The 18,196-nt window shown below is 41.5% G+C and overlaps 2 protein-coding genes across 3 annotated transcripts in view; both read left to right on the plus strand.

The window, feature by feature from the left end:
• The first annotated feature begins 4,712 nt into the window (after positions 1 to 4,712).
• On the plus strand, positions 4,713 to 8,610 carry RIPPLY2 (ripply transcriptional repressor 2). The gene is made up of 3 exons (XM_038132395.1): positions 4,713 to 5,443; positions 5,582 to 5,646; positions 7,402 to 8,610. Exons 1-3 carry the CDS (start codon positions 5,135 to 5,137, stop codon positions 7,565 to 7,567), a joined length of 540 nt encoding a protein of 179 aa, XP_037988323.1. The 5' UTR covers positions 4,713 to 5,134; the 3' UTR covers positions 7,568 to 8,610.
• Positions 8,611 to 8,723: 113 nt separating this feature from the next.
• The window catches only part of LOC119699219 (cytochrome b5 reductase 4), a 30,231-nt gene continuing 20,758 nt past the window's right edge, over positions 8,724 to 18,196 (plus strand). For both annotated transcript variants that reach the window (XM_038132393.1, XM_038132394.1), the window contains exons 1-4: positions 8,724 to 8,873; positions 10,132 to 10,285; positions 13,090 to 13,190; positions 15,209 to 15,293. In XM_038132393.1, coding sequence (XP_037988321.1) covers positions 8,799 to 8,873; positions 10,132 to 10,285; positions 13,090 to 13,190; positions 15,209 to 15,293 — 415 coding nt within the window. In that variant the 5' untranslated portion in view covers positions 8,724 to 8,798. The remainder of the gene's footprint in view (positions 8,874 to 10,131; positions 10,286 to 13,089; positions 13,191 to 15,208; positions 15,294 to 18,196) is intronic.

Genomic DNA, 18,196 nt, shown 5'->3' on the forward strand with positions numbered 1-18,196 from the left:
GACTCCTATTCTATTAAAAGAGATTAACAAGATTGGTGCTCAGCACTGATGCTGTTCCTTATCTGCATGGAATTTAAAGTGCCCATAACTCAATAGCAAATAATACTCCTATTTTTTTTTAAAAGATCCCTGTAACTGGTGGCTGATTCCATTACACATTCTCAGTCCCTTAATGTGCTGCTTTCCCATGTGGATACATTATCCTTTACCATTTGCCAGCCTGGGCCTGGGAGCGGAGTGCAGCGGGGGAGGGAAACGAGGAAGCCCAAGGTGCTGTGTGCAGTCACACTTTGCCACATGGACGCGCGGGGCTCTCACGTAGCCGCACGTGTGCCATGAACACAGCGCATTGCTCATCCCCCAGCAGATTCCAACGATCACAAAGTTTGTAACAGCACCAGCTCTGGGATAAACCTAAGGAAGTTGGAGGGTTTCAGTCTCATTGACAGAGTGAAATGTCTGTCATTTCAGACAGACATTTCTGTGCCCCTTCAAGCGAGGCCATTCACTCTGGAATTACCAGGAGCTGGTTCCCAACAGCAAAAAGAGGGTGAAAAGACATATTTTCTTGGAATTGCATCCCTCCTTTTCACAAAGTTTTCTTCCTGGTGTTTCAGTTAATAGAGGAAAGGGAAAAACAATTTTCTCCATAAAATGAAAGATTGATGTTTAATACTACTACAGTCTAGTCAAAATCCAATGAAATGAGGAGAAGTGGGATGGATATGTCCATGAAAGAGGATTCCATCTCTAGACCTCCAACATACACCTCTGTAGGAATCACCTGGCACTTTGGTTTAAGTGATTTGATTATATATTATATTTTTGTATATAAATAGGATGGAAAAAATACACACCAGCAATAGGACAAGCACCACATTTATTAGCCAAGCAATCATTTTATAGCCATTGGTAACACTGGTAATGTGAGTAGACTGGTCTGCTGTCTTAGTTCTGTTCCTTTTTTTTTTTTTTTTAATAAAAAGTTCATTTGTATTTATTTTGTTTCTTGGAATGTAGTTTAGATCTCATATTATTTATTGATAAAATAAATCATTTTGTGGAAATGCTGAATGAAGCCCATTTTCAGGTACATTAGGTCTATTGAAAATACTGTATCAAATCCAGATAGTGGTAAAGATAAGGGTGGCTGAACACATCTGTGGTGGTCTTTTTGCTTTGCAAATTGATATTTTATTTTCAAACTATAGCAGGAAGAATGCCCTTTGTGTCATATCACAACTAAAAAATGCTTAAGGCCTCATAAGACACCACCGCAAAGTTTTCAGTAAATTTTTATTGCACACAGATGAATATCTATCAAAGTTATTCACAAATTTCCTGTGCAAACTTTGCTTTTAGTGGGAAAAAAAGGGATCAATTTATGAGCTAACAGACCAAACATGTAAATAAATGACATATGCATGTACAGTCAATACCTATATGCAAATATCAGGCATAGACTTAATTTCAAAACCTGGTCCAAAAGTGTTGCTAAAAGTGGAAGCATCAAGATGAAGCTAGGCTAAAAAATAATTAAGATCCAATTTTGTCTGTTAATCAGTTTTCTCAGTTCAGTCTCAGTAAGCAGAAGAACAGTTTCACATGTTTGACCTTGCTTTTGTCACTAAAACAAATTCCTGACAAGATCAAGCCAATTCTCTCCCTATATCAACTCATGCAATAATTTTCATGCAATGCCCCTGCTTTACTCGTAAGTGAGAGGTATCTCTCCCTTAAGGGAGGTGAATATGAAGCCAGCTGATTGTCCTCTGTCCAGATATTCCCATGTCCCAGTGTGATTAGCACTGTCTTGTCAAATTTAGCTCTAAGCCATTTGTGAACACCTTTTTGTTTATAGTAGCACACTGAAATCTGCACAGATCTCTGTGTTTGCTTTTCTGTGTATCCTATTAACAGTGCACTACATTTCAAGATGTCACACTGCAGAAAGCCAGAAAAGCATTTTAAATCAATTTAAATCAAATTTTAAGAAATTACTTTCATTCTGGAAAAACACTACTTGGCATAATTCTGAGAAAACAAAATCAGGGTTTTGTTCCACTGTTGTAAAATCGGAGTAGAAGAATCACTGTACAAAAATTTTGTACTGCATTTGAAATTCTTCAATTGCAATTTTGTACAAAAATCCCTGTAAAAATCAACCTATGGCTAAGCAGAATTGAACCCTGCAAATGACCAGCCATGATCTGTTTGGAAAGTGGTATAAGGAAATTTTTTAAATCTATGACCTTGAGAGAAATTTTTTAAAAGCCCAGGTATTTTTATTATTGCACAAGAGTAAATAAAACCATAAACCACAAGTTTTCAATTTTCATTCCAGTATAATAAAGCACAGCGTATTAGATCCTGATTACCAGCCTTCCTTTCTTAGAGGCAGTCTAGTTATATGTGCACAACCTTCAACTCAAAACTTGCACTTCTTTTAAAAAGTAGAAATACAAAATAAGCAGGAACTAAGCCACAGAATGGGGAATATTGCTGTAGTTAGATGAGTCAAGAATGCAGGAAGGAACTGCCTCTATTGGACTTCATGCTGAATTTAGAGCGATGTATTCCACAATTGTATTAAAAGGACCAGTTTAAGGAGTATTCCATCACTCCCATCAGACCAACTATTTGTTCAGCAGCAATATGTAGCTCCTACCTGAGGAGATTTTAGCATGATGAAACATTGCACTGTTACTATACAGTGCACAAATTGCAGAAGAGACAAACATGACAAAGCATCTTCTATCCCTGGTTTACCAATTTCCAGCCTGTATTTCAAGGTCAATTGGAAGATAGCAAAATGTTAAGGGGTTTTTTTTGTTTGTTTGGGTTTTTGGTTTTTTTTTTTTCTTTTGGGGGGGGAGGGAGGGGGGCTTATGATGTCAATGATAACAAGTTATTATTGCAATGACAGACTTCTGTATTTCTCTCAACAAACAGAACTGCATTACTGAACTCTAAAGCCAAGAAGACTCATACAGTGGGAAAACATGCAGGGGAACAACAGCTGTTAGTCATTATTTTCTCCTTATCCTTTCAACACCTCTCTTTCAATTTGCTCTCTAATGGGTAAATCACACTTTCTCCCTAGGACATTTTCTCATTTCAGGCAGGTACTAAAAAGAATCCTGAGACAATTAAGGGTCATTGGTCAAAGACACCCCATCTTTTGTTGCTTTCACGGTAGATATTTAAACTAATTTTTATGCTTTACCAAACAGATAAAGTTGATGTTGTGTTCTCCTAGCCTTTGGTCACTACTAATGTGATGGAGGATGTTTCTGCTTTTCTTCTTTAGACAATGAGCCTTGCTTCTTTTTTTTGCCTTACATAGCCTGTGTTAAACATCTCAAAGGAGAAATGTGAAATATGAAAATTACTGCTTTCACTTCATTTAAGCCAAAGAAGAATTTACCACCAGGGAACTTTTAAATATTTCTTTAATGCTTTACTTCGCCTGACAAGCTTCACAGTAGCTATTTGGAACAAGAGAAAAGTAGAAACAGTGTTGCTTATGATTACATTTGGTTTATTGCACAAGTTACTATACTTTGCTCTATTCTCTATTTCTTAGCTGTGAGAAGAATATGTATTGTAGTTTGAGCCTTTTGTTCACTGATTTTAATTAATCTCATTCTAGGCCGGAGTGAAAATGAGGCAGGGAAAAACACAAAGAGCTACAAACATCGCATCCTACTAAACCGGACTTTTCACTGGAAAATACATTTTCCTTTCTTAACTCTTAAAGTCATAATTATCAATTTTTCCAAGTAGCCAAATGGCACAAATCTCCAAAATGACAGAGTATGTCCACTGGGAAAGTTGGAATGTATCACAGCACACACAAGCTTGAATGTGTTTACTCTTCCAACTATTTCTTGTTCAACAGAAGTGGTTGATTTCCTTCAGAAAGGCAAGTCAGTCTACATCTGGTTTTGACTTTAGGATGTGAAAGATTAGCCTGATTACATTTCCCACACAGCTTCTAATATGTAACATTTTTTACAACTGGTACTGCTGGTACTATTTAGTGAAATGTGCTGAAGAGGATGTGGAGAAGGCACAAGTCTGTAGCTACTCTTTTTAGAGCAGCAGCTACTCGCAGTTACTCTTGGGCGCGTAAAGTAGACACACTCCTTATGCCCCAGACAAACTCAAGAAGGCAAAAAAATATTATTCCAAACAGTGCCTCAGTAATGTGGGTCTTTAATGGGACAACAAATTAGCTGGGGTTTAAGCCATCCTTCAGCATCTAGGGCAGCTCCATCCCACCAACCCTCCCAGTCCTTAAGGCTGATATTTTTACTGTTTACCTGCTCTTATGTAACTTGTTTCTGGTCCTCTCACATGCATCACTGATTGCAGCCTCAGAAAGAAAAGGGGAAACAAGAATAATACATAAAAATAGAAACAAAAGTAAACACCCTTGGTACCGGGGAACGCGGAACCGGCAGGAGCTCCATGTAAAACCTTGCACGTGTAGTCACAGCATCCAGTGCTGGCAGTGGAACGAAGTATTGGGACCACAATTAAAAAGAATTAGGGCAGGCACAATAAAAATACCCTATTAAAAAAAGGTGTGTGTGTGTGTGAATACATATAGATATAAATATATAAAAAGAACCACCTCCGTTGCCTGAGGGGGAACACGTCAGCGAGTGCACTGGAGCTGACATTATTGAGTAAGAACCCCTCCAAAGGGCGTCATGTTCTCCGCCACCCCGGGATGGGGTCCCTTTGTCCGTGCCTGCTCCCGCGGGGAGCTGCCATCCGCGGGCGGGTCGCGGTGCCCACACGCCGCGACTCGCCGCTCCGGGCCATAAACAAACACGGCTGGAACAACAAAAGGCCGCGGTCGCGGCGGCCGGACCCCGCCGCCGGGGCGCAGAGCGGCCGGGCACATCCCCGGTGCCGCCGCCCCCCGCTCCGTTCCCACAGGGCTGTCCCCGCCCGCCCCCCGGCAGCTGCCATGTGTCTGCTCGAGTGCGATTAACACCGACTCGCCAAATCCCCCCCACGCCCGCTTCCCCTCCCCGGGCCATTTGGGGCATGCACGCGCCCGCGCCCCGTGTTTACACGGCGGCGCCTTCGCGCGGAGCCTTTTTGCGGATGGCGCTGGCAGATGAACCGGGGGAGGTGGGGGTTCCGCGCCGCGCAGCGCCCGCCGCCGGCTATAAAAGCCTCCGGGCCCGCGGGTGGCAGCGATAAGCGAGCGGCCGCGGACCGGCGGAGGATGGAGGGCGGCCGCCCCCGCCCGCTCTCGGCGGCGCTGCCCCCGCAGGGCTACTCGCCCCTCTCCTCCTCCCGGTGCGGCGGGCGGCCCGGTCCGGCGCTGACTGCCCTGCCCTCGCCCCGCAGCCCTGCGCCCTTCTGGAGACCGTGGGTGCCCGCGCCGGGTGAGGCGGCCCGGCGGAGCCCCGGCCCCGCCGCGGTGAGTGGGGAGCGGCGTGGCGGAGCATCTGCCGCCGGCATCGCCGCGCACTCGGCGGGGGAGTCCCGGCGGGGCGGGGATGCTCGGGGAGGGCCCCGTGCCCTGCCAGCAGGCTGACCTCTGCTCTCTCCTCCGCAGCATCACAGCCCCGGAGGGCTGGCGGAAGCCTCCCGAAAGCTGGCGCAGTACACGCACCCCGTCAGGTAAGTGGCAGTCCCTGGCCGCCGCCGGTTCCCGCGGGGGACTTCGGGGCGACAGCTGCCCGGCCAGGAGAGAGTCCCTCGCTCGCCAGTGTAGTGTCTTAGCATTAGCTCTCCCGCCCCTTTTGTTTCCAGCCATATATTTTGTAGATATTAAAGTGCCGTCTACGTGCTTTTTAGCTGATAGATCCTTGGGCAAATGATTGCCAGGACTTGTGTATTTAATATATTTGAGCTGCTGATGTGCCTCTGGTGTGAGACTTAAGACCTATTACACAGTTGTCTGGGTGTTTTTGGTGGTAGTGGAGTTGGCTGAAGCACCCTGTTACTCATTCCCGTGCCCACCATTAAAAAAGGCATGGGGGTGTAGTTCCTAGGCTGTGTTGCTGCGCAAACACCCAGCGCCCTCCCACAGCAAAGAAGCAGGTGGAGGCGTGGGAGAGAGTGGCAGGAAGAGAAGGTATGCGCTGGCTAAGGCACCATTGCCGAGGAAAATACTTGCTGCTTTAATGATAAAGGCAATGACAGTATCTGCACTGTCTGTTCTGAAAAGGAAATAAAAGAAAATAACAACAGTTTAATCTGTAGGAGAGTCTGTATTCAGAAATGCTGCTAGGTGTTGCAAGATGCTTAAAATAATTGCACAGGTAGTTTTTCCAGACAAGAAGTGGCTTTCTTTCAAATCTAGGCTCTCATCCTTCAAATAGTGATGCTCTAAGTAACTGTACAGGCAGACTTCACTGTGACTGCTCCTATACTTAGGTTTGAGTGAACTCCTATACTTAGGTTTGAGTGAATGCTGTTGCAGGAAACATTGGGAATGGTGACCTGTTACAAAGCCGATGTCAGCGACTTTGTGCTGCCAAGGAAGCTGTGTTCTGTTAAACCGTAGCCTAAAAAGTATATCCTGAAATTGCTAGAAAGCTGTCTAGTTCTGTTTCTTCATGCATTTCTATTTTTTAAACAATCTGTAGTCAGCTTTTCGGTATGTTGTAGTGTGCTAGTCTCTCAGCTCTTGGGACTTCCGTAGTCTATTCCTTCTAGCTATTTCCCAACTGTAAGCAAAAGAGGACAGTAGTTGAAAATGAACAGGAACTTGGAGTATATTAATTGCAATATATTATCATCCCATGCTAACTGTGATCTTAACAGTATATTTTCTGAATTTCTGGATACAACACAGACTGCTTTAAAATCTATGTCCATAGGATATCTTCCTTATGAAGTCTGTTGATTGTTTTTGGAAAGATAGTGAAATATAAAGGTCTAATCACCCCTAGACCTTTATCATTCCTTTGAATTTTACAATGGTGTGAAACAAGTATCAACAAATACCTAGGCTGGGGACCTTCAGTAAGAAAACGACTAATTTGAGTCAAATGTATTTTTGATCCTGTTTGATGCCCATTGGAATAGTTCTAGTTGGGGCAGTACTACTTGGATCAGACCCCCAGGTAGTACAGTTAATGAGGTACTGGAGTGGGAAATTTCAGATGCAGAGTCTTGGGCTTTCATAGTTTTGCTGCAAAACTCACACTCTTAATCATCTTTATCTCTTCAGATGAAAATAAGAATCTAGAGAATTTTTTTCTTAATTGAATGAAGAAAGCAACTTAGCAATTGAACATGTAAGGAAAAGCTCTGTAGGATGCTTTAAAACACAAATTTTAATAGAATTTCACTTTGGTTTTTTTTTGCATTTCCCTCTATGTAAAATATGTGATAACAATAAGCAAATCTATTGTATACTTGTTTCAGACTGTTTTGGCCCAAATCAAGGTGCTATGATTACTTGTATCAGGAAGCTGAAGCACTTCTGAAAAACTTCCCAGTTCAGGCTACAATTTCCTTTTATGAAGATTCAGATAGTGAAGATGATGAAGATCAACCGGAACAAGATTCAAGAACAGAATCAGGTTGCTGACTGCAGGGAAGACTAATGCTACTTCTAAGACTTAATTTAAACTTAATATAAATATGTATTATAGTATTTTTAAAAATAATTTATTTCTATGTAAGTTATTCTTAATAAAACTGAGATGCCTTGTAATTTTATCCTTTTTCCTTTGTTCCTTTCCTGTCCTGGTTTAAGTGGGGAAGGTATTGATTAGTATTTTTCCATCTGAGGTCCTATAGTTTGTAGATCATAAGTTGAACACCAATTTTTGAAGCAGAGAACAGATAGCTTACTTTGAAGGGCTCCACGGTTGTGACTTTCTCAAAGTCTGAGGACACAAGGAAAGCTTGTCATTGTGATTTAGTAGGCTCCATATGGAAGCCTATCAAGGAATCATTGGATTAAGTATTCCAACTGTGTTGTGCCTGCTGTTACAACAGAGTTGCAAACACGGAGAAGAGAAACAATATAGCTGGTTTGGAACCGGAGAAAAAAAGTCTAAATTCTAATCTAGTTCTTGTTGTGTAGAAGAGTTTGCCTTACATCGCTGGTGTTCTTATGTATATGTGCTGTGTTGTGATAGTTTCATACTACATTTGTTTGTAAAGTGGACATCAAGAAAAAGGTCTGAGTTGTTATAATAGCGAGCTTGGTTTTAATGATTGAAATACGGTTGGGCATCCACCACCGTGAAGGCCAAAGCCCCTAAAAGAACAACAAAACAAATCCGAAGCTTTAAATTAAAGGCTGGTGCCTTTGTCGGGTAGCGCCTGTATGCTTATTTGGACCGGCCCTTGCCTTGTGTGCGCTGCTGCAGGCCGCGCTGGCTCCAGCACCGGGCAGGGAGAGCTCGCCCCGTGCTCCCAGAGCCCTGCAGCAGGATCAAAGGTGAGCCCTCACCCAGAGCCTTCCTACACTTAACCTTCAGAGCGTAGGGCGCACCAGCTGTGTCTGCCACAGCCTTCCAGCCTAAGCACCTGGCGCTGGCACACCTGGACGGAAAACCAATCCCAGCGCAGGGGCAGGTAAACCCCCTCGCCCCCGGGAGAGACAAGGCGGCGTGCGGGGTACGCGCTGCTCCCCGCCCACAGGGATGTCCGGTCCCGGCCGGTCCCCGCCGCCCCGACCCCGAGCCGAAGCTGCCGGCCCCGCTCCCGGCCGGGCCGCGGCCCCGCCCGCCGCGGCGGAGCCTGCGCGCTGCGCCCCAGAGCTCCGCCCGCCCGCCCGCCGGGGCCCGGCCGCGGCCTGGCCCGGCACGATGCTGAACGTGACGCCGTCGGCCTTCCCCGCGCCCGGCTCCCAGCAGCGAGCGGCAGCGGGTGCCCGCAGCAAGGTACGGGCGGCTCTGCCGCTGTTGGTCTGCTGGGGGGAGGTGAAGGGCGCCCGCGTTTTTCCCGCTGCGCCGGCGCTGGCTGCCCGGCCTGGCCCCGCCCGGCCGAGCTGCGGTGGTTCCCGGTCGATTCCCGGTCGGTTCCCGGCTGCAGCTGGGGCAGGGCTGCCGCGGCAGGGTCTCGGGCGAGGGGCCGGCTCGGCTGCGCCGCTGGGAAGCTTTTGGTACTTGTCGTTTGAGAGGGCGGCGGTGATAACGCTTCCGGCACTTCCTGGCCCGGCTGTGCCTCCTGTGCTGAGATGGAGGCTTTCACCTTGGAATTACTGCGTGCAGCTCATGCTTTATGTGCTGGATCTTCATCTTTGGAGGGATTTTGAGAACACTTGTTGTCTAGAGACCTTTCTTGGAAAGCAGACCTGGACTAAAGTAGCATTAAAAAAATGTTAGTTTATGTACGCTTTAGTTTTTTTGGTTCTGTTTTTCCTGTGGTTTTGTAAGACCGCAGTTCTTTAACCCTGTTTCCTGTTGTTAAAGCTTGGATCAAAAGTGTTCCCAAGCTGTGATCTTACTTGTTTACTATTTCTTTAAATGCTTTGAAAATACTCAGAAAATAAAGCTTCTGCAATATGGGTGTGCTTTCTGCAAGGAATTGCAAACGTGGTGTTGTAAAATGTGTTTCACTGAGTTGGTTTTTAGAAACAGACATTCAGTGGGTCTCTATTACTCACTAAGTGCTGTTGAAAAGGAAGGTGTTATATACCCTGAAGATCTTGTCCTTTCAGGACAGGCAGGCCATGGCAATACTTCTCTGGAAAGCTACTAAACTTCTGTCCCAGCTTTCTCTGGGTCAGGCTTCCTGATGCTGTAGGGCTTGTGAAAAATCTTAATGAATGCTGTGAAGGTGGAACTTGTCTTACCTGACCACAGTTTTTAAATTTCCTTTCTTTATTGCTCGTAGTTTTTCACTCTGTGTCTCAAATTATTTGCCACCACAGGCAGACTTGGTATCTTCAGTTTGCTTTGGGAAGTGTCATCTGAATGTTTGTTGCTGTTCAGTAATTTCTGTGTCACTACCCAGAACACTCTCTTGAGCACCCTTTCTACTGACTGGGGCTCCCAAATATCAGTGAATGATAGGAGTTGGGTTATTTCTCTTTTGTTTTTGTCTGAGCCTTCCTATGAAGCTTAGAAAAGTGTATTCTTAGAATGGCTTTTTCTTCCTTTAGAGGTTGAAGTTGTTTGTATATTTGATATTTTTCAGGTACCTTTAAAACCAGGAAGGAGTCTTATGGATTGGATTCGGCTAACTAAAAGTGGGAAGGACTTGACTGGTTTGAAAGGGAGGCTGATTGAAGTTACTGAAGATGAGCTCTCTAAACACAACAAAAAGGAGGACTGCTGGATATGTATAAGAGGTTGGTTGCTACAATGTTTCTTCTGTGTTTTTTACCTGGCTTCTCTTTTCTGTACCTAAAGAAGAAGCAACAAAACTCAAAAAACAAGACCAAAAGCCACACCCAAGAGAAACTATACCTCCTGTGTTTAGGCCAGGTGTAATCTTGACATACTTTGGCATAACTTCAAGTAAGAGATTTTGTGTTACAAAGATTTTCTTTGCTTTCAAGCCTTTCAAAATAAATCTTCCAAATTGGCATATTTTGTACCCATTTTATAGCTGCCTATGAAAATAATAAAATACAAGATTTTATGTAATGTATCAAATAAAAAGGACTTGGCAAGAAAATAGGGTTTTGAAAATGCTGACCTGTACACTCGTCAGTCTTGGACAGTTTATTATTTTGAGTAGTTGACTATTTTGAAGGATTGCTTTAGAGCATCCAAAAACATATAAATATTAAAAATACTACTTAAACCTGGATAATGGTCTTTAGGAGATAATTGTGAAAGCACACATACTACTTCCTAAAACTTAGTAGTGCAAATGGCAGTTGCCACACAGAACAACTGTAATCTCTGACTACAATGACAAATACCTGTGGTAACTATGCAATTCTATTTCTGTTATTATTTTAATGAAATTTTAGCTCAGAAGTTGAATCCTATGTTATGCATTTAGCAATGTTTGAAGGTGGTCTGGAGCAATAGCTGTGGCTAGAAGAGTATTTTCAGAGTTGCAAATGAAGTTCCTAATTGTCCTGCAGAAAGGAGCAAAACATTTGCCCTGTAGTTTAGTCATTTAGAGGCTAAAGTACACTAATATCACTGTAAATTTATTAGGAGGTAACACCAATTTCTATGAAGATCAACCACTCTTTCTACAGAAATGTCCCATTAGCTACTCTGAGCTTCTTAATCTCTTAGTGATAACATTGATCTGGTAAAGAACAGCACTGATATTTAATATAATGTCATGTCTGAACTTCAGCAAAAGAAAGTTAAGAATTTCTGTGTGAGGGTGATTGTATTATTGTATTATTGTTGGGTGTTAAAGGGGATGAGAGTGAAAGTAAAGATAAAATGTTATTCAATACTGGCCTTTGAGTAAAATAATAGGATTGTTAATTTCCTGTGCTGCAGTTTCATGTGCTAGTAAAACTATAGTGGGAGTAGACCTAAAGAAACCTTGTTTGCTATGTTCATCTGTTCATTTTTCACTCTGAAAAAGGAACATTTACTGCAGACTGAATTACTGCCTAAAAATACTTTTGTTTACTTTTTAATCTCATCTTACCTTTACTGCATCTCTGAGGCTGGTTTTTACAAGACCTCCATCAAGTTGCCTCTATATCTTTCCTTAAATTTTTCCAGGTCTGCCTTTTCTATGTTCTCAAATGACTAGTGAAAAAAAAACAACTGAAAATCACAGTAGCCCTCATATGTGGACAGGTAGTAAAAGAATATAATTTTGGAAAAGCTAAATTAGGTCTCTGCATTGGTTGTCTCTAAAAGAAAGAGCAGAAACCCATGAGAGCAATGTGAAGTAAAAGAACAGGAACTTGGTTCAAAACCCCAGTGTGATTGAAGAAAGCTGTCATTTAGGGCACAAATTTGTACATAAAAGGGGGGTTCAGCGGAGTTAAAAAACACATGAAGGGTGTGTAAATGATACTTCTTTTCCTCCGGCAAGTTTGATGGTAAATTTGAGTAATATTCAGGAGGCCATGGCTATGCAGAATCTTGTAATTTATTGTGTGCAGTAATCATTGCTGCACACAAGGTGGCACAGTGAATACAGCCATCAGAAGAGCACGTCAGTAAAGTGTGCAAAGATCCTTCCTTTGTTATTGACTGGGTCTTTGTTGTTGGCTGGGATGATTGTTCTTGCCCGCTAGGATTGCTCCAAGTATGTCTGCCCCAGGCTCAGTGCTGAATGCCTTTCTCTTCTTCTGAAGTGATTAACTGCTCTTCCTAATGTCTTCAAAGCTTTTTCTGCAAGCGCTGGCACAGTTCTGTTTTTGGTAGCTTCCTGTTTTGATAATGTTAAATATCTTCAAATATTCAGGCAGGTAGGGATGCAATAATCTCATTAACAGCATTATGTCTGTAGTTAAATCTGTTTATAGCTGCATTCTTCAGGCTCCAATAACCCAGTCACCTGGCAACAATAATTCGCCTTCATCATTTCAGACCTGTGAAGAAACATTGTTTTATGTCTCTGGAAGTGTAGAAACAACTGAGCCCTTTTACTGGGACAGTTACTACCAGAGTTGTAAGCCTTTAATGAGCACGAGCTGTGTTAAATTTCTTACGTTGCTGAATCTGAAAAATGGAAGTTTTGTTGCTGATGGTGACAGTATTTCCTTGTGTGAGACAGTTCATTCCTGTAGGCATTTCATTCCATGGTGATGGGTGGTACCGGAAGAACTATGACAACACTTCAGGGATAACTTAATTGGCAGGGAAACTGAAAACCATTCTGTGCACTAGCTGGTTCAATTTTGTCTCTTTTTAAACCTGCCTGTGCTACTTTTACCCTCTAGCTAGGATACATCATATTCAATTTCTAGGTTGAAGTCTTAACCCAAGGCAAGTGGTGTTGCACTGTAGGATTAGCATCTGCACGCACTAAGATACCTCTTGTGCTCTATAGAATTGTGTCACTTATGTTTCTGTTTTTGTGAAGTCATACTGTCTGTTCCAACTGTGCCTACTGTTTGCTAGTATCCTCTTTAAATTGTGCTAACCTTTCCATTGTTTATTGAGACAGGAGTGGTTGTAGAAATGCTGCTCATATGCTTCTATATTCTGTTTTCTTCAGGATTCGTATATAATGTCACGCCGTACATGGAATACCATCCAGGTGGTGAGGATGAACTAATGAAAGCAGCAGGAACTGATGGTACAGATCTCTTTGATCAGGTGAGAGCAACTGGCAGCAAGCAACACTTGCTCACCATCCTTGAAAAATGCATGTTTTGCGATTATTTTTAGGGCGTTTCAGTGGAAATGGTGACTTGAACTTTTTCAGTCCTAAGGAAAGGCAGCGGGTCGCTGCTCAGAATGACACGTGTGCTGAAAGATACATGCAGTTTAAACTTTGTATCAAAAGACAGTAATGAAAAAGCCACTTTACGTTGTTGGAATTATACTTCAATTAGCCTTTTTTTTAGCAGAAATAGCTAGTAACAATTTGAGATACCACCTTCCTAATAAATTGCTGCAATGACTACTGTTGTTGGAGAGACCTATTTTTCTAAGAGCTTTCACTTTTTGAAAGCTTGTCGAATTCTTCGTCTGTTTACTTGGCAGCTGCATTATCAGAAAAAAATTCTGGAGCTTCTATTAACTTTAACTGGTGAACAACTCACAAGATGACAGTTGGTCTCTTATTTACTATTTCTTTAAATGCTTTGAAAATACTCAGAAAATGAAGGTTCTGCAGCATGGGTGTGCTTTTTGCAAGGAATTGCAAACGTGGTATTGTAAAATGTGATTCACTGCTTTGGTATTTTTTAGAAACAGACATTTAGTGGGTCTCCATTACTCACTAGATGTATCTGAGAAACTGTAAAAGAGCAGAAAAGAAATCTCCTCTGTTTTGGAAAGGAAATGTGTTACCTCTTTACATGTCATGCATCAGAGTATGTTATGCCTTAAAAATATTTGCAAATATTTTTAACATTGTAAATAAAGATGGATAATGTTTTAGCTTTGTTGAGTTTATCCTTGGTTAATCGTTTCACAAATTAAGTGTTGGTTTTGGGCATAATTCTTTGATTTCAAGAAATCTGTCATATCGAGTATCCAGTATCAAGTTGGGGCTTGGAATTATGTTGCTGGATCATTATATGACGTCTTTGAAAACTGAAGTCGTGACATCAGGAGTATTTTGGGAAGCCCCTGTAGTTAAGTTCAGATATATGCTTGCAACTTTTTAATTTTTTGTCGAGGGAATGGAAGCAGGTTTAGATCCTGAAAATATGCTTTTCACTTTTATTGTTTCAGGCTTATGACTTCTGTTTTACTGGAGGTGTTTGTTTTCCCCTCTGCTTTAGCATTCTGTGTCTGTCAGATCGTGGCTTTTTTAAGAGCTTGGTAGATTGCTAGTGTTCCCCAAATTTCTGGAAAATTAACTGTCATTCATAATCCTTCATTTCTTTCTGTTACCTGTATATGAGGAAACTACAACTTGTTGATGGGCTTCTTTATCTCATCCTTAGCTAGTCCAGTTGAAAGTTTTTATTTTTAAATCTAGATACCATTCAAATTTGTCATGCAACACTTTGTTTCCTTTTCTCTTCTTGTGATGTTATCCTGGATGCCCTATCAGAATTCGCTTTTCTGCCATCCATTTCCTCTACAAGTTCTCCAGTTCTGGTCTGTAAAGCTACTGCTTTTTCTTCACTTTATTTTACTTTCTTAAATAGGGAATTTCCAAATGATTCAGTGATAGTAAGACAGAAGCAAACAGAAATACACCAGCTTGGTAGGAGGTGTTTGTTTGTCTTAACTATTATTCTTTATGTTTGTTTCCTTCATGCCTTTTCCCTTTACTTGTCTAAACAAGGCTAATAAACATTGTGGTAATGACAAGGTCTTTGTTCTGTTAGTTGTGTAGCATGCATCATAAAAATGCTGTTCTGAAATATATTCTGTAGCTCAAGGTTATGATGTTCAGATATTGCAAAGCATAAATGAGTAAATTAAAATATTGTTACTTTTTTGGTAATCCTATTGTTTCACTTTATGCCATGATATCTGTAATAGAAGTAAAAATAAGTACTGACTGATGTAATAGTGACTTCTAATGTAGTTAAAAAATAATCTGCTAAATGAATTATATTAGTCAATGAACAAAAATGAGCTTTTCTATTTCAGTGCATAGAATAACATAGTAAGAATTCCAAATTTTATGAAAAAATATTTTGTTAATGTAGGTTCATCGTTGGGTCAATTACGAATCAATGCTGAAGGAATGTCTTGTTGGGAGAATGGCTGTCAAGCCTGTTGCTGCTCCAAAAGGTGAGTTGTTTTAGGAATGAAATATTGACTATTATACTTTATTCCAAAAATGTCTGGAAATTATGAGAAATCCTAAATCACCTCATATTTATGAGGAGAATCTCTATTGTGTAGAGTTGAAGGCTTTTGCATATATTAATTTTTTTACACCAGATACCTGAAGATGAAATTGTTGTATAGTTGGAGACTTTTAGTAATATACTGCTATGTTTCTTCTTTTGTTTTCAGTCATTAGAAAACAAAACACACAGCTGTGCATGTGTGTTATATGTTTGTGTATATAGAAAAGGCCTTTTACTGTCCTGCCATCCCTCTTTTTTCTTCTGATCCCAGAGGGCAAACTGTCATAGGCAGCTATCATATTGAAATACAAGTCAGTATTTTCAATGTGGTGATTTCAGCCCCTGGCAAGCTGCATATGTGTTATTTGAATACACTCCATGGACAGTTACTCTTTCCTGACCACTTTATTGGGTCCTTTAGTTTGAGTTTATCTTGAGAAAATTTTGCTGATACAACAGAGCCAGGAGAGCAAGAAATGTAGTATAATTTTAGAATGCAGGTGATGGTTTCCAGAAACTTCAATCTTTAGTCTGTTTTTTGGTTTGTAGGCCACAGCCAAAATTTCCTATACCTGGGAAGCAGATGCTGTTACTCAGTATTGATCCTTAGCAAAACTGCAGTGAAAACTTGAAAGGATTAATGATATTTTTCTCCAATTCTGTGGCATAATTTAGTTTGCAATTTCAGCTATCTTGTCACTCTTCAGCTCCTGAAGAAGCACACTGCCTGCTTGCTTAATGCTTAGATAACTTTGTCTTAACAGTTGAGTTTGGTCTTTGTGTGAGGCTAATAGTATTTTACATCTCCATGGTGCTAGGTAGCTAATTTCAGCATGGAACTTTTAAGGTAAGTGCTGCAAAGTATGGAGAAACCTCAGCAGCATAGCTGCCTCAGTGAGTTGAGGCACTACAGAGGCATGACTGCTACTCTGTCAACTGAGTTAGAAATTTAAAAGTAAGCATGCATTTTGTTGATTTTATTAATCTAACTTTTCTGCAACTGAAAGGAATTCTTGTCATAGCCAGTCAGTAAAACATAAACACATCTTCACCCCTGCTGGCTCTAGCAATCCATTTTCTGCTGATCCCTTTTTCTGCTTTTTTTGTCAAATAGGACTGTCTATTTTGCTGTAGTAAAATTTGCAAGATAAAGGTTGTCAACTATATAAAACCAGTTCTGTTGCCTGTGTCGCTTTTAGCCATTTCAGACTTGAAAAAACTTAATTTTGTTAATAAAGAATCAAACGGATAACAGAACTACAGAGTCATTTAGGTTGGAGAAGACCTCCAAGATCGAGTCCATTTTTTGAACAGCCACCACCTTGTGAACTAGACCATGGCTAAGTGCCATGTCCAGTTATTTCTTGAACACTTCAGGGATGGTGACTCCACCACCTCCATGGGCAGCCTGATACAGTACTTGACAGCTCTTTCTGGGAAGTTCTCCCTGATCTCCAACCAGAACCTCCCCGTGCTCAGCCAGGAGGTTGACCCCCACCTGGCTACACCTTCCTTTCAGGGAGCTGTAGAGAGCAGTAAGGTCCTCCCTCAGCTTCCTCTTCTCCAGGGTAAACAACCCCAGCTCCCTCAGGCCCTCCTCACAGGATTTACCCTCTAGACTCTTCACCAGCTTCCTGGCCCTTCTCTGGACCACTCTAGCACTGGACTTGCTGAAATCCTTCACTGTAAGATTCTCAAGGTTTACTTTGATTCCTGGGAGATTATATATCCTCCTCCTTTGAATAATCAAAAACTGATTTACTTATTCACTATTAGCAGCAATAATTCTAGTCTTTTATCTTTCAAGAAGACCATATTCTGCAAAGTTTGCATTTCAGAATAGAAGAATAAATTACTAAGTTAAGGTGCATGTTTTTGAATAGAGGATTAAATGGGACCTATAAGTGTAGAGGAAAGACAAGACTTCAAATTATGGATTACATTGCTTTCTTTTTGTGACACAGAATGAGTGTTTAGCAGTAGGACAAAGATTGGTATTTGCTGTTTGGTGCAATCTCAGTACAGAGCAAGGAAGGCAGATGTGGGTTTGTTGGGCATTGCTGGAAGATTTGTGGTTGTTTACCTTCGGGTTTTTTTCCTGTGGTTTGGTGGTTTCTTGGAAGATGGTACAATGGTTTATTACTGAACTGCTTAAGGAAGCTGAAGTTTGTTCTTGCACACTCTAGGTTGGGGATTTTTGAGGAAGAAGAGTCTTTTGAAAATGCTGGTAATAGTTAATGTTCTGTCAACTTATATTTTTTGAGAATGCTTCTTCATGCTTTGATAGTGACTAATAGGAAATTCTGAAGTGTCCCTTCTGTAGTGTTAGGGTGGATCTTTGCACTGAAACTTGTAGTGTTTGTACTTGTTGAGAAGGCCAGTGTATGTAAGAGATGATTTCAGAATCTCCCTCAGCAAACATGTACAGCATGAAACTGCTTGCTGTCCCTTCAGGGTGTTCAGTTATAAACATTAGCACAGTCTGAAATATTTTAATACTGCTGATGTTTCCAGAGACACTAGTTAGTGTGTAGTAACATATCCCTATGTTATTTTAGTGGTTACTTGGGAGTCAGAATGCATGTTGTATTATTGTATTCAACAAGATTAGACTGAGAGCTGTGATGTCATCCAAGGAAGAGAGGTAGGGCTCTGCCTTCGATGTATCTCACGTCATTCTTAAAATTGCAGTGCTGATTTCTGTGCAGTGTGTTAAAATGTAGTGAAATGAGAATAGGTTTCTAAATACAAAAAATTACCTTTCATTAGGAAGAAGTTTTTGTGAACAATTTGCCCATCATGGCAGAAACCATAAAGTGGTGTATAGCAGAATATGCAGAC

The sequence above is a fragment of the Motacilla alba genome, chromosome 3 (assembly GCF_015832195.1).
Source record: "Motacilla alba alba isolate MOTALB_02 chromosome 3, Motacilla_alba_V1.0_pri, whole genome shotgun sequence".
NCBI classification, from domain to species: domain Eukaryota; kingdom Metazoa; phylum Chordata; class Aves; order Passeriformes; family Motacillidae; genus Motacilla; species Motacilla alba.